General features: G+C 42.0%; 1 protein-coding gene across 10 annotated transcripts in view; it reads left to right on the top strand.

Moving 5' to 3' along the window:
* arid4a (AT-rich interactive domain 4A) overlaps nucleotides 1-11726 on the top strand; it is a 187505-nt gene extending 175779 nt beyond the window's left edge. For all 10 annotated transcript variants that reach the window (XM_072489314.1, XM_072489269.1, XM_072489277.1 and 7 more), the window contains 2 exons: nucleotides 8028-8174; nucleotides 9823-11726. In XM_072489314.1, the coding sequence (XP_072345415.1) occupies nucleotides 8028-8174; nucleotides 9823-9926 (251 nt within the window). In that variant the 3' untranslated portion in view covers nucleotides 9927-11726. The remainder of the gene's footprint in view (nucleotides 1-8027; nucleotides 8175-9822) is intronic.
* Nucleotides 11727-15673: the final 3947 nt, after the last annotated feature.

Here is a 15673-nt window from a genome sequence, read left to right as displayed (position 1 = left end):
GTAGACTGTGGGTCATACAGGCTGATATCATTATTGAATGTGAATGCCAAGATTCTGGTAAAGGTGTTTGCGCTCGGGTTGGAGGGGTGCCTCCCGAAGCTGATTGGGGAAGAGCAGACTGGGTTCTTGAAAGGCAGACAGTTGTCATCTAATGTGTGGCGTCTGTTGGATGTGGTGCTTTTTCCGGCAGAAGGGAAGGAGTTGGAGGTGGTGGTGGCGGCACTGGATGCAGAAAAGACATTTGATCGTGTGGAGTGGATCTATTTGTTTGCGGTGTTAGAGAGGTTTGGAATTAGGTGAAACTGTTGTATAAGGACCCAATAAAGAGTGCGTACGAGATGAATTCAGGATACGTCCCTGATTAGGTGGATGGTGCTCCAGGGAGGGTGAAAGTTGGGGAGTGCAGGGGCTTGGCCTTTCTGAACTTGTTCTACTATTACTGAGCGACGAATGCTGAGACGGTGTGGGGTTGAAGTAGGGCAAGGGAGGTTTTGTGATGAAGATGAAGACAGGTTTTTGCAAGGGGTCGAGGTTACGGACATTGGCAACGGCGCCACTTCCATTTGCCCCAGGGAGGTAGTCTGGGGAGTCCAATGGTAGTGACCGTGCTGAAAATATGGAGGCAGTTTCAGCAGCACTTTTAGTTAGAGGGTTGATGCCAATTCGCGGGAACCATGGGTTTGAGCCTGGGAGGATGGATGCGAGATTTCGGGGATGGGAGGAGCGAGGGGTGGTAGAAATAAAGGATTTGTTCCTAGAAGGACGGTTTGCGAGTCTGCAGGAGTTGGGGTGCCGCGAGGAGAGGGTTCCAGTTACATACAGGTGCAGAATTTTAAGAAAAAGGTGTCTGACCTTTCCGATGTCACCACTCCTTGTTGCTGGAGGGGGTGTTGGCGGTGATGGTGGGGGGGGTCGTCTCAGCGATTTATGGGAGGATCTTGGAGGAGGATAGGATGTCTCTGGTGGGGGGGGGGGGGGGGGGGAGAAGCGTTTACGGCCAAGTGGGAAGAGAAGCTGGGGATGGCGCTAGAGGAGGGATAGTGAGGTGCTGTGGAGGGTCAATGCCTCGATCTCGTGTGCGAGTCTGGGATTGATGCAACTAAAGGTAGTGCACAAAGCGCACCTGCCAAAGTCGAGGATGAGCCAGTTGTTTGACGGGGTGGAGAGTATTTGAGCGGTGTGGGAGGAGCCCAGCCAATCACATACACATGTTCTGATCCTGCCCGAAGTTGGAGAAGTTTTGGGGGTCGTTCTTCAGTACCATGTCGGCAATCATGTTTGTGGACTTAGAGCCTAGTCTCCTGGTGCCATAATCAGGGTGTCGGACTTGCCGGAGATGCAGACGGGTGCGGGGCAAATGTTTTAGCTTTCGTCTCGTTGATCGCTCGCAGGCTGCTCCTGTTGGGGTGGAGGTCAACTTCTCTACCCTCTGCCTCAGTGTGGCTGGGGAGCTAATGGAATTCTTGTATTTGGAGAAGGTGAAATTTGCTCTTTGGGAGTAGGGTGAGTGAGAGGTTCCACAAGAGATGGGGTTTGTTTGTATTGCATCTAGGGGAACTGGTTGCTGCCAACTGCTAGGGGGTGGGGGGGGGGGGGGGGGGGCAGCGTTTTGTTTTGTTTTGGGTTTAATTGTTAAAATGTTAATATTTGAATAAAAATATTTTTTTAAATAAGAGAAGTGAGCTGGCATAGGGCAGGTATTAAAAGGATGGGGACCTGTTCATAGACGGGACTTTTCCCAGCTTGAAAACGCTGGAGGAGAAATTCAATTTGCCTCCTGGAAATGCATTCAGATACCTTCAGGTACGCGCCTTTCTTATGAAACAGGTGGTGACATTTCCATTGCTACCCCCATGCAGGATACTAGCCCCACGCAGGATACAAGATAGGGTGGTCTCCGGCACCTGGGTAGGGGAGGGGAAGGTGTCAGACATCAACCAGGAACTACAGGAGGCGGAGGAAGCCCCAGTGGGGGAACTTAAGGACAAGTGGGAGGTGGAGCTAGGCGGGGAGCTGGATGCGGGCCTGTGGGCAGATTGTTGCTCGTTTTAGCCCTAGTTTAATTGCTCTTGTTCTTTCACCTTTGCTCTTGAGTCGCCAGGTATCTTTCTGATAGCACCACATGGTTCAAGTCCGAGTAATGATTAATAATCCAACACACCGCTTAGGAAGAGTTAAATCAACGCACATTTATTATATACAGTAATCCATACTTATACATTAATTCTACTTCTAAGCTACTTCCTACAACTAACAGGCCAATACTTAACTTTGGAAATGGCCCACCAGGTCAGGGAAACAAATGGTCTTTCGTATGGGTTCTGAGCCTGCGGGATTCAAAGCTGGTACAGGTCGATAGACAGGAGTGCCTATCTCATAGCGAGGGTTGGAGTAAAACTTACGTTTCTTGCGGCTGTTGTAGAGGGTCAGCAGAAGGGTCTCGAAGGGTGCGGAGAGGAGAAGAAGGGTCGATTTGAACTTGGCCCCTATTCTTATAGTCCCCAGGGGCTTCCCGCCTCTCGGGGCGGACCTTGTACCTGGTTCCAAGTGATTGGACTTGGTCCCAATCACTTGGTTCGATATTCTCCAATGCTGGAGCGATTCCTTGATCGAGGGGTGGTCGTTCACCTCTCTTTGTGTCAGCTCCTGCTGGCGCCGAAAGGTCTGGGTCGGCTTTGTGTTACTAATTTGTAGCATATTGTTCCCGGGATTGCTACTTTATATGCAGATGGCTGGGGTGTTGTTATGTTGATGGCTGCAGGTATCGATTCGGTCTGGCTTCCCCAGAGGCGAATACACTATTTTACCTGCAGCTGTCTGTTTGAGTCCTGTTGGCTAATTTTCCCATCAGCCTCTTCTGTTCGCCATTTTAAATCGGGGTTTGGCCATTCTAATCGGGAGTTAGCCATTTTAAGTGGCTACAGAATGCCCTAAACAGGGTTAATTCCTCATCATCATGTGCCAGGCTTAGCGTAATCCAGTTTAAGGTGGTCCACCGGGCACACATGACGGCAACCAGAATGAGCAAGTTCTTTGGGGTTGAGGATAGGTGTGCGGGAAGCCCAGCAGACCATGTCCATATGTTCTGAGCATGCCGGGCTCTTGAGGGATTCTGGCAGGGATTTGCTAAGGCAATGTCCAAGATCTTAGACACGCGGGTGGTGCCGAGTCCAGAGATAGCGATCTTTGGTGTGTCAGATCGGGAGTTCAGGAAGTGAAAGAGGCAGACGTGTTGGCCTTTGCCTCCCTGGTAGCCTGGAGACAGATCCTTTTAATGTGGAGGGACTCAAAGCCCCTGAGTGTGGAGACCTGGATTGGTGACATGGCTGGGTTTCTCAGTCTCGAGAAAATAAAGTTTGCCTTGAGAGGGTCTATGACGGGGTTCTGTCGGAGGTGGCAGCCGTTCCTCGACTTTCTAGGAGAGCATTAAATGTCATCAGCAGCAACTCGGAGGGGGGGGGGAAATGTTACATATTCTTGTTCTTTTTTCTGTATATAATGTTAACGATTACCTTGTGTTAAATGTTGTTAACAGTTATGCAAAAAATTATGTTTTGATAAAAATTTGAATAAAAATATATATATTTTTTAAAACAAGAGAAGCGAAGTGCTGGATTTTGGCAGAAGGGATAAAGACAGGCAATGTAGAATTAATAGCACTGTCCTAATGAATGTGCAGGTACTGGGGCGCATGTGCATAATCTTTGAAGGTGGCAGGATGTATTGAGAGAGTAGTTAGCAAAGCATATCGGATCTTGGGTTTCATAACTGAGGCATTGAGAACAAAAGTAGGGAAATTATGCTGAATCTTTATAAAACTCTGGTTAGGCCACAACTAGCATATTGCCTCCAGTTCTGGTCGCTAAACTTTCGGGAAGGAAATGAAGATCCTTAGGAGGGCACAGAGGATGACATTTATTAAAATGATTTCTGGGATGGATGAGTTTAACTACAAGGTTAGGTTGGAAAAACTAGGGTTGTTCTCCTTGGAGTAAAGGAGACTGAGGGGAGATTTGATAGCGATGTACAGATTATGACAAATTTGATTTCTTCAAAATAGCAGCAAGGTCAAAAAACTGTTCGCTTAGCTGATATTACAAGGACCAGGGGGCAGAGATTAAGGATTTTGGGCAAGAGATGGGGGGGTATGTGAGGAAGAACTTTATTCTGCATTAAGCCGTGGGCAGAGAGTCCAGGTCATTTTTAAAAATAAATTTAAAGTACCCAAAGAATGTAGAAATCATTAGTGCCCCCTCCACCCCAATCAGATGATCGGTAAAAAGGAAAGAATAGAAGAGAGGGGAGGAAAGACCCCTCCCATCCAGTTATATTTCCTCAAGCCTATGTGTGTTGCTTTGCAAGGTATATCTATATACCTGTATCTATATACCTGTACCTATATACCTTGTACGAAACTGTATGTTAAAACATTTATTTAAAAAAAGGGAGGGCATTAGGGGGGTTGGGCATGGGGAGGAGGGGGGTTAGGGAGAGGGGAGCTGGAGGGGTTAGAGAGAGGGGAGCTGGAGGGGGGGGGTAGGGAGGATTGTACGCTGAGTCAGACGGTGACAGACTGTTAATAGAGAAACCCAAGAAGTACTGTACAATAAATGAAAATGAATGGCAATATATCTAATTTTGAAAGTGCCAATAAAAACATTTTTTTTTTTTTTTAAATTTAAAAATTTTTAGAGTACCCCAATTCATTTTTCCAATTAAGAGGCAATTTAGCGTTGCCAATCCACTACCCTGCACATCTTTGGGTTGTGAGGGCGAAACCCACGCAGACACTGGGAGAATGTGCAAATTCCACACGGACAGTGACCCAGGGCCGGGATGGAACCTGGGATCTCGGTGCCATGAGGCAGCAGTGCTAACCACTACACCACTGTGCTGCCCCAGTTCCAGGTCATTATGAGGGCAGTGGAGGCAGAGACGATGACCGATTTTCAAGAGGACATTGGATAGGCATTTGAAGGGAATAAAGTTGCTGGGCTACAGGTGGAATAAGACTAACTGGCTTAATCCATAGAGAGTTGACATGTCATGTTGATCATTTTATTTATGTTGCCAAGTTGATGCTGAAGTGAATCCAGCATGAATTGGACTGCAGAATGAAACATGACCAAATCACGATCTTTAAAATCGTAAAAGGTTTTGATATAATGTGGAGTATGTTTCAATTTGTGGAGAAGAGCAAAACTAGAGGCAATCAATACATGATAGTCCACTAAAAAATCAAATCGGAATTTCAGAAGGAACTTCTTTTCCCAAACAGTGGTGAGAATGTCAACCTTGCTGCTATTTTGAAGAAATAAAATAACCAATTAAAGTAAATCAAGTAAACCGAGGGACAAATCAAAAAGGGTAGCCACTTAAAGGGATACTGCCTGAAACAAAAGGCAAATCACAAATGAAACTTAAAACATGAAACCAAAACGTGATTAAGAGGGTCGATGAGGCACCCCAGTCCCCATGGTACCCACCGGGAATGCATGTGCTCAATGATGCCAGTAGGCACTGTGCTCTCCCCCTCCAAGGACACCCAGCCACGGTAGAGGGGCAGATGTCGGTCAGACGACAATGTTGACCTTATTACCTAGAAAGTAGTTGAGGCAAATAGTATTGATGCATTTAAGAGGAAGCTAGTTAATTGTATGACTAAGAAGTGATAGGTATAGATGCGAAGGCTCATGTAGTACAATAAATGCCAGCTTGGCAAATGGCCTATTTCTGTGTTGTATATTCTATGGAAAATGATTCACTGGTGCTATCTCTAAAATGTTCAGATATGGTAATGTATGAGGTTTATGTGGTTACATTAGAAGTGTCTGCCTCCTGTTAGAATGTGCAATTGGAGTGATTTTTTTTGAGGTCAGAGTTGTGACTTGAGAGTTTTTATACAGGGAAGGTGTTCCATATTTATCATTTTTTAATGCTTCAAATATGCAGCTTTTCATATGGTGCTGATGTTTAAAATTAAGCCACTGGGCTCGTGCCCGAACAAAAATTATTGAAGTTTTGTCCTCTGAACATTCTGGCCAGTTCTGCTTTTTATGAATCTGATTAGGCGATGGCAGTCACGTGACCCATGGCTCCATTAATCCTTTGATTCTCCATTAATTATTTGAAACTTCCTGAAATTTCTATTTTTGTTTCCATGTCGCCAGTCTTTCTCCCCAAATCTTTCGTTTGTAGGGTCAATAAAATGATATCCTCCTATATTTGAGCAGGCAAGACCCCACGGATTCGTAGGGCGGGGTGGGAGGGTTGGCACTGCCTAATTTACTCTTATTATTCGGCTGTAAATATTGAGATGATGCGGGGGTGGTTTAGAGATCCCGATTCTATATGGAGGTAGCCTCGTGTAGAGCCTTGAATGTGCGGACCCTGGTCACTGCCTCACTTCAGTTTCCCCTGCAAGATTAATCATGATCCCGGTAGTTGTAGCCACTTTGAGGATTTGGAGGCAGTTTAGGCAGCATTTTAGGCTGGGCTCCATGTCAGTGTGGGCCCCCATTTGCAGAATCATTTGTTATTATCGTTCAGGGTTTGGGGGAGGATGGGCTTGGAGACATTTGGGGACATGTTTATTGAAAGGAGGTTCGCTGGGATGGAGGAGTTGTTGAAGTTCCAGCTCCCAAGAACTACTGTATTCAAGTAATTGCAGATTTGTGACTTTTTGAATAAGGAGATTCTTTCATTTCCCCATCGCCGTCACTTTTGGATAGGGTCCTGTTTCTGCCCGAGTTGGGTGAAGGGAGGATATCTATGACCAGATCCTGTCGATGGAATATGCTTTGTTGGAGGAAGTGAAGAGAAAGGTGGGAGGGTTATCTGATTGTTTGGGGGATGGATGGAGTGAGGCTCTTTACAGCGTCAACTCTACCTCCAAGGCTCAGCTTGATCCAGTTCAAAGTGGTGCACAGGGTGCACTTGACCAGGGCATGAAGGAATTAATGGTTTCTTCTCAGAGGTGGAGGATTGATGTGAACGTTGTGCTTGGGGACCGGTGAATCATACCACATGTTTTGATCTTGCTCTAAACTTGTCAGCTTTTGGATCTCCATTTTCAACACCATCATGTCGCGGATTCTGGGTATGCATCTGGTGTCCTGCCCGTTGGTGGCTATTTTTGGTCTATCAGATGCACCGATGCTGCAAGCGGGGTTGAAATCGAATGTCCTCGCCTTCGCCTCGTTAATAGCCCAGAAACAAGTTCTGCTCGGGTGGAGGTCCCCGACACTGCCCAGTGTATCGACCTGACTGAGTGATCTGATGGTATTTTTGTTTATTGTCAAGATTAAGTATACTATGAGAGTCAGTGGAAGGGTTTTACTCGAGGCAGCAGCCTTTCATCTCCTTTTTCACAGAAGTAGTCACTGTCAGTTGCTAGTGGGGGGGGGGGGTCGGTTTGGTTTTTGTTAAGTTTTGTTTGTTTATTAAACATTGGGGTTGTAGGGGTTGGTTGTTGGTGGGTGTTGTAGGGGTTGGTTGTAGGCAGGTGTATTTCGCAAGGGTGTTTGCTGTATGTTATTGTTTTGTTATCCCTTGCTATAAACTTTTCTGAATAAAAATATTAGATTTGCAGTACCTGTGGTATTTTGCTTTTCTTTAATTAACCTATTTCAGAGCATTCATTCAGTCATACTTCATGTATTACAATCTGCCTCGAATTGAACCTCTGTGTCCGGGTGCATTGACAGTACGATTGTGAGATGAATTCTTGTCTCATAAAATTGATGCATTTTTAGGTTTACCATCCTAGTGCTGTTTGTAAACACAGAACTGACCCATAGCAGTAATCCTAATGATGCATTTATGTGATTTATTGGTGGATATGAAAGACCTAAAAAGTTGGGCATTAAGTTGCTTTCCTGGAAATGAAATTGAAAATGAGTTTGTATTGATGAAGAACAATAAATAATATACATTTCATTTCAGATCCTGGTCTATTTATTGTAATATAATTGGAAACTGATTTTTAAAAATGCACATGTGAATTTAATCATCTACCTTTTCAACAGCTGACCTTAACAACTTGACAGGTGCTGAACGAATAGCCTTCCTACAAGACAAATTACAGGAGATCAGAAAATATTATATGTCTTTGAAATCTGAAGTAGCATCCATAGACAGGAGGAGAAAACGGTTAAAAAAGAAAGAAAGAGAAGGTAATGTCCAATATAATTTATGACTTGCACAGTAGCATGAATAACAATGTATCAGATCCCTTTTATATGGGAACAGGAGTAGGCCATTCAGCTGCCTAATCAGATTAATACTGATCTGTACTTTAACTCCACTTATGCACTTTTTGATATGTGCCCCATTCCATATGAATCACCGTTTTGAAATTTCAATAGGCCAGAGCATTTTGGGGTGTTCCCTATTTTCCACTACTCTTGAGAAAACGTGTATCTCACTTTTACTCCTGATTAGCCGAGCTCTGATTTCAAAATTATGAAATTATGCTTCCTTGTTCTCAGTTCTTCTTCAGAGACGAGATTCCCTGTATCCAAGCTATTGAATCTTTTGCCACTTTTAACAGCTCAATTTATAAACTCTAGGTAATATAGGGGTTTATATAACCTTTCCATAAAATCTACCCCTTTTAAACCAGTATCATTCTGCTGAATATGTGCTGGCCCCTTCCAAAACCAATATATCCTTCCGAAGTGTGGTACCAAAACTTAACAAACTACTCCAGATAGGTTATATTAAGATTCTGCCCAATGAAGCATCTCTTCCTCCCCATTATATTCCAACTCCTTTGAGATAAGTTAACGGCCAAACATTCCTTTTCAGTTTTTAATTACTTTTTGTGCATGCACACTAACTTTTAATGACTTGTCTACATGAACATTAAAATCCTTTTGCTCCTCTTAATCTTTTGCTATAAAGAAAATATTCCAATTTATCTATCTTTGTCCAAAGTGGGTGACCTCAGACTGGAATCCCACCTGACATTTTTGCCCATTCACTTCATCTGTTTGTGTTGCTTTGTAACCTTATCACAACTGTACAACTTGCTATTCCTCCTAATTTTGTGTAATTTGTAAACCTGGGTATACAACACTAGCTTCTTCAACCATCATTAATATCAAAATGAGAAGTTGAGCCCCCCCAGTTTAGATCCCTGGGAAATGCCACTTGCTGCATTTCACCAATCAATAATGTTCCCTTTATTTTTAGTTGCATTCTCGGAGTTCCCAAACTATGACCAACCCAATGTAAATCTTACAATGAAGAGATTACAGGGGCACAAATTATCATTGTTACAGTATAGTAATGTGATTGAAATTGATTACATAATATTCATCGTGAAACTAACCAAAATAGCATCTGTCATTAAATCTTTATGTTTAATATTTCTTAAAAGTGTTAATTTTCATGCTGTGGTAAGATCTAAAAATGTGTTTCTTACTCTTGTTATTTTCTGTCTTTTAATGCTCCCTCCCCAAGAAGATGACAGACTTCCCAGATTTCATCTCATGTTGCTGGTGAGCCAGCAAAACAGCACTTGGTGACTGGCCAGGTTTTATGAGCTTTTTTCCCACCCCTCCTTGTGGGGAAGCATCTGGTTTTCTGTTGGGCTCGTCTCCTGATGATCTAGTCTGGATTGGGCACTTGTGGAGAATCAAGTTTGAACCTGTCAGCCTTTGGGACGGCGTGTTGAAAGTTCAATGAACAAAACAATCTGTTATAAACTTTCTGAGATCTTACAAGGACCAGTTATAATAATTATCAGTGCACATACTGACATTGTACAATATTTAATGCAAATCTGTTTGCTAATTTATATGATCTTTTACTCTATAGTTACATCTGCAGCTCCGGGCACATCCTCTGCTTCTTCAGAAACTGGAATGAGTCCAACTTCCTCTTCACCAGCCCAGAATAGTGTGGCAGTGGAGTGCAGGTGATGAAACGCCCCTCCAACCTTCACTATCCCTTTCCACAGCAGCTGCTGCCATGACACAAGTGCTATAAACCCTGGAACATTAGCATAGGAAGCACTCAGCTGATTGGACTTGTGCATTACCAGTGGGATTCAACTAAATGTTTCCTACGCCATCTGGTTAACTTTCAGTTCCTTTAGCATTGCAAGGCACAGAGTTGAATGTAATTTGGAAAAGTGACATGGTTCACTGATGACTATTGTCCACACTATTACATGAAAAAGCACTTTGTGGAAGCCTCTCAGTGAATTAATAAAATGAATGTGACCATTTTCTTCGGAAGACACACGCAGAACCAGAAGAAAGCTTTGTTGATAATGGAACGGTTGATGCAAAGTATGAGCCCAGTCAGCTCAGTTCGTATGTTGGGTTAGTAGTTCCAATTCAGTCTTAGTTGTGGGAGCATTAGCTATGTTGAACTGCCAAAGTACACGGTGAGCAGCGTGCCCTATTTTGTGTAATTTGGAAATGGGACAAAATAGATTGTTACATGAAATTTAGTGTATTGAAAACTGAAACTGTAATGAAAAATGTCTTCCGCTATTTTGCTGTTGGATTTTGAGCACACAATTATGCAAATGAGATTTCTTATTTAAATTTTGTAATGTTTACAGTCATTGGAGAAGCTGGTTTTCAGTAGACTAATTTCTGTAGCAAGACTATTTTGTCTCTTTTTATATGTAATTGCAGAGTTTTTATTTTATTACAAAAAAGTTTCAAATATATCACAGCAATGAAGTTATTTAACAAAAATTTCTAGATCTGAGAATTTTGTGTAAAATAAAAAAAATTGTATTATCTTGCAACTTGTGAAGTATATTTATTCAGACAAGGCAATGGACATAATACTTGTATTTTTTATGTATTTTTAAAACAAGAAAGAAAGATATTTTCAGACTTGGTTCAGTTTTCCAGGTTTGTTCGCTCTAATTCACAAGATGTTACAAACCTTGAATTACGATTTCAATCATTTCAAAAGCAGGATCACCTGCCCTGATTACATATCCTGTAGAGTTCAGTTGTCTAGCTTTATGGTTACACTGCCTAATGGTAAAATGTGTATTATTTGCCCTGTTAAACAAAGCTGGTTGGTCCAATCTTTGAAACTATGCCAAATTATCTACAATCCAAACATTGTACAATTAAAAGCAGCATAGCACAACAACAAAAACTACAAGGAATTATGGTTACCATCAGGTGGCTGAGTATAATTTTCAGTCCATGGGTACAGCCGTGGTGACTCCATTGCATACTTTGTATATATTTCAACTCTTCCAGAACCATGTATTTAAAGGATACAGTTTGCACATATATTGTGTACAGATGTGATTATTTTATCAATTTTTATCCATACTTGTACTGTACATTGTAAGGAGTTGGTGTCCCTTCCCAATGTTTAATATACTGTAGAGTAATAGTGTGAATGCTCTAGACTGTTTGTATATTATGATACTGTGGTTCAGAACAGCATTGGGCCTGAGGTGGATTGTAATAGTATTCCATAGAACTGCTAACAAATCAATGTCCATTCATTTTATGTTTGAGATTTTTTTGTATTTCTTGACAGCGTGAAATTGTAGTAGTTATTACAATGGATTTTTTTCTTCCACACTTGTAGTGGGAGAGAATAATTTGACAAAGGCTTAACTTTCTAAAAGCAGAGCAAACTTTTTTTTCTCTCTTCCACTCGCAAAGCTGGTGTATCGTAATGTGAAATAAAATGGAGCTCAGTACAGAGTTTAATAAAGGCCAAGTTTTAAGAAACCTGCTTTGAATTCTTTTTGTCACATTTTGTGACATTTTCTGCATGATGCACCATTCCCTCGCTAAGAGAGTGGGCAGCAGCCTATTTCTAAGCCCTTGCCTTTGCTGTTCTCAGTCTGTTTAAGTGGCACAGAATAAAAGTTGAGGTGGCATGCTCATTAACTCACCTCATTTGGTGATATGGATGAAATCAAGAACTGCTTTGTTAGAAAATTAGAATGTAGTGATATGAATTTAAGAAAATTGATATTAACTTCAACTACTAGTGATTGGCATAACAAACCAATATATTACTGCCATGAAAAGAAAAAAACGAATCATTCATTCTGCATGAGTCTACAAGGAAAAACATACATTTCAACAGATACAGAAATAATTGATGTTTCCAACTTATTTCTTTCCCATTTCCAGTAATATTTTAAATATTAACATTTCATTAACCATTTACAGAACACATAATAAGAATTTAAACCATTAAGATGCTGAACTCACACTGCAGCACGTATTTCTTTGGGATTTTGAAAAAGAGATGATGTGTTTTGATACACTATCCTCCTCATCGGTCTCTGCAACCTTTGTCATGCCAATCATACTCTCCCTCTCCAATGCCTCTCCTCCATTGTTTAGCTCTGTGGTGTTGCCCTTGCTTGGTTCCATTACTACCTATTCAATAGTAACCAGTGAGCACCTCCAGCAGTGGTTTCTCTTTCCACCCAAGTTATTTCCAGAGTCCCACAAATATCGGGTGGCACAGTGGTTAGCACTGCTGCCTCATGGCACAGAGGACCTGTGTTCGATCCCAGCCCCGTGTCACTGTCCGAATGGAGATTGCACATTCTCACCGTGCCTGTGTAGGTCTCACCCCAACAATCCAAAAAGATATGCATCGTAGGTGGATTGGCAATGCTAAATTGCCCCTTAATGGGGAAAAAAAATAGGTACTCTAAAAAAACATTTTCATGTTCCACAAATATCTATCCTGGAATCCTCTGTTTTCTCATCTATGTGACTAGCCTTTGGCAAAATCAACGATGGACATGGTCAGCATCCACATGTATGCTGCTGAAACTGTTCTATCTCTCCACCATCTCTCTCAGCCTCTTCAGATTCTGTATTTAGATTGCTTTGCTGACAAGAGTTTTTCTGAGCTATAACTTACTTTAAACTTGTGCCCTCGCACAAAATCTACACCTTTGCCAACCCTATCCAGAGCCATTGTTTTAGGCTGAAACAGAATGTTTATAACCTTCGTGGCCCGTTTGCTCTCAGTTGAAAATCTGACCTCATCAATGATGAAAATATCTACTTCTACTTGAGACACATTGCAAAGCGTTTTCCCTTTCTCAGCCATGCCCTTTGACACCTCAACATTCTCCTTGCTCCAATGATTTTCTGGACTCCCAGTCTCACGCTTCAAAAGCTTTCATGCTCATTGGAAGCTGTCCTATCCCACATCAAATAATGTTCGTCCATCACACCTGATCTCACTGACTTGTTTTTGTTCCCGATCTCCCAATGCCTTACGTTTAAATTTTCCATTGGCATTGCCTATCCCCATCTTATCCCTCCTCCCCCACCACCGCCCAAGTACTTTTTGCTTCTCTTACTCTTAATGCTTGTGTAGCACTCTGTCTTCACGCCATCATTGGCAACCATGCTATTAGCAATCCAGGTCTTGCTGTCTGGAATTCCCTCTGCAAATATCTTTGCCTCTCCACCTCCATCTCTTTTCAAGGTCTGACCTTGATTTTTTTGTTGTCCATTTTCTTTAAATGAAATGCCTTAGGTTGTTTTTTACACCAAAGAGATTATATAACTGAAAGTTGTTGGTGGACTTAGTTAAAGTAACCGTTACACATTTGTACACTGGCCTTAACCAATAATTGTTTCTGTATTGCTGACAAATCACGTTATCACTTGTGTATGGAAAGCCTTAGTTATGATTGAGCACTTAGAAGTACTTATTTCTTTAGTCTATTTCAAGAGGAAGGAACACAAATGTTATGGAGAACATTGTTTCTGCAAAAAATGAGTAGCAGTGAACTTTAAGGAAGATTGAAGTGCAGCCATGTACGTTTTTCAGAAGTTCTTGAAACTAAGAGACAAAATACTGCAGATGTTGGATATCTGAAATAAGAATAGGAAAATTATGGACACGCTCAGGTAGCCTCTGAAGAAAGGAATGATGGAGTTAACAGTTTAGGACTTGAAATTGAGAAAATCTGATGAAAGAAATCAATTTCTGTCAGTTTCATTCCTTTTTATATATAATTTGACTCGTATCAGTTGAAAATCACCTTAAAAAAAATCAGTGAAACAATGGTTTGATGTTTATCTTGCATCCAGTGGACTAATTGCTTAATTCAAATGACTAGATGCTGGTGATTGCAATTCTAAACCCTCGACTGGGCTTCTAATGGTATCATCTAAACAGTAATTCAGTACCTCATTTGTTTCACACTGAAGCATTCCACAAAAACAGATAATGTAGAGTTAATGGACAAAAACAGCAACAATTGATTGCTTTCCCAATTATGTTATCCCAGTGGATGATGATGATGCAAGATGAAAAGATATTTAGTCCACCGAAGCGCATTTTAACTATGTCTGCAAACTACCAACTCAGTTCAAATATTAATTTATCTCATCGGTTAATATGTTTTTTGTTCAAATTCATGACCCTACTTTCCCAAAGCACAGTGTTTGGATCTCTTTAATCAAGTTCTTTCCCTGCCACAGCACTGAAATGGCACAAATGCGAGTTACAAACTATATCCCCTGTGACTGACCCAGATGTATTATCATTCCTATATTTTTATTATTTCTTTGTTCATGGGATGTAGACGTTGCTAGCTTGGCCAGCATTTATTGCCCCGTTCCTAATTGCCCTTGAGAAGGTGGCCTGATTTATGTTACAAGAAAACTTGCAGCTAAAGATCTCAACAATTTATCAACATTAACTGTGGGTAAACTATGTACAAAACAACAGATGAATAACAGTATGATCATGGATAAACAACCACTCTTCAGATCCAGCCAGCCAGTCTGAGGGGTCACCTGACTCTAACATTCACTTGTATACTAATGAGACTCCAAGTGGTCAGTCGGTGTATTACAACACAACCATGATATCATCACAGTGGTGTGCTGCCATCTTGAACTGTTGCAGTCCATGTGTTGTAGGTACACCCACAATGCTGTTGGGAAGGAAGTTCCAGGATTTTGACCCAGTGACAAAAGTCAGGATGGTGTGTGGCTTGGAAGAAAACTTGCAGGTTATGCTGTCCCCATGAATCTGCTGCTCTTGTCCTTCGAGGTGATCGAGGGTTGTGGGTTTGGAAGGTGCTGATAAAAGGGGCCTTGGTGAATTGCTGCTGTGCATCTTTTAGGCCACTGTTTTCCCGAGATCCAGTTTTGTCAACCTGCCGACCTTTGCAACCCATGCCACGTTTGCTTACCTTTGATGTGAAAGAGGAGCCTGCTTGGTCCTCACTATCTCACTCCAATCAGGTTCACAGGAGGAGAGGGCAAAGTCAGGTGCAGAGTTCAGCCAGTTCCTTTGTGCCGTCTTCATCTTTGTTATAACTGTCACTTGACACTTACCAGCCCAAGCCTGAATATCCTTGGTGCATAGGGTGCAGACTGCTTCAGTACCTGAGGAATTGTGAATGGCGCTGAACAATGTGCAATCATCCACAAGCATCCCCATTTCTGACCTTCTAATGGAGGTAATAGCTGTACCTAGGAACTACCCTGAGGAATTCCTGCAACAATGTCCTGGGACTGAGATGATGACTCAACAATCCCAAGTATCTTCCTTTGTGCTAGGTATGAGTCCAACCAGTGGAGAATTTTCCCGATACCCATTTACTTCAGTTTTTCAGGACTCCTAGATGGTATGCTCGATCAAATGTGGCCACTTAAATGCCGTCAAAGAGCAGTCACTC

This window comes from Scyliorhinus torazame, chromosome 2 (assembly GCF_047496885.1).
Source record: "Scyliorhinus torazame isolate Kashiwa2021f chromosome 2, sScyTor2.1, whole genome shotgun sequence".
NCBI lineage: Eukaryota > Metazoa > Chordata > Chondrichthyes > Carcharhiniformes > Scyliorhinidae > Scyliorhinus > Scyliorhinus torazame.
The sequence above is the reverse complement of the archived record's forward strand: the minus strand, read 5'-3'. Positions and strand labels throughout refer to the sequence as shown.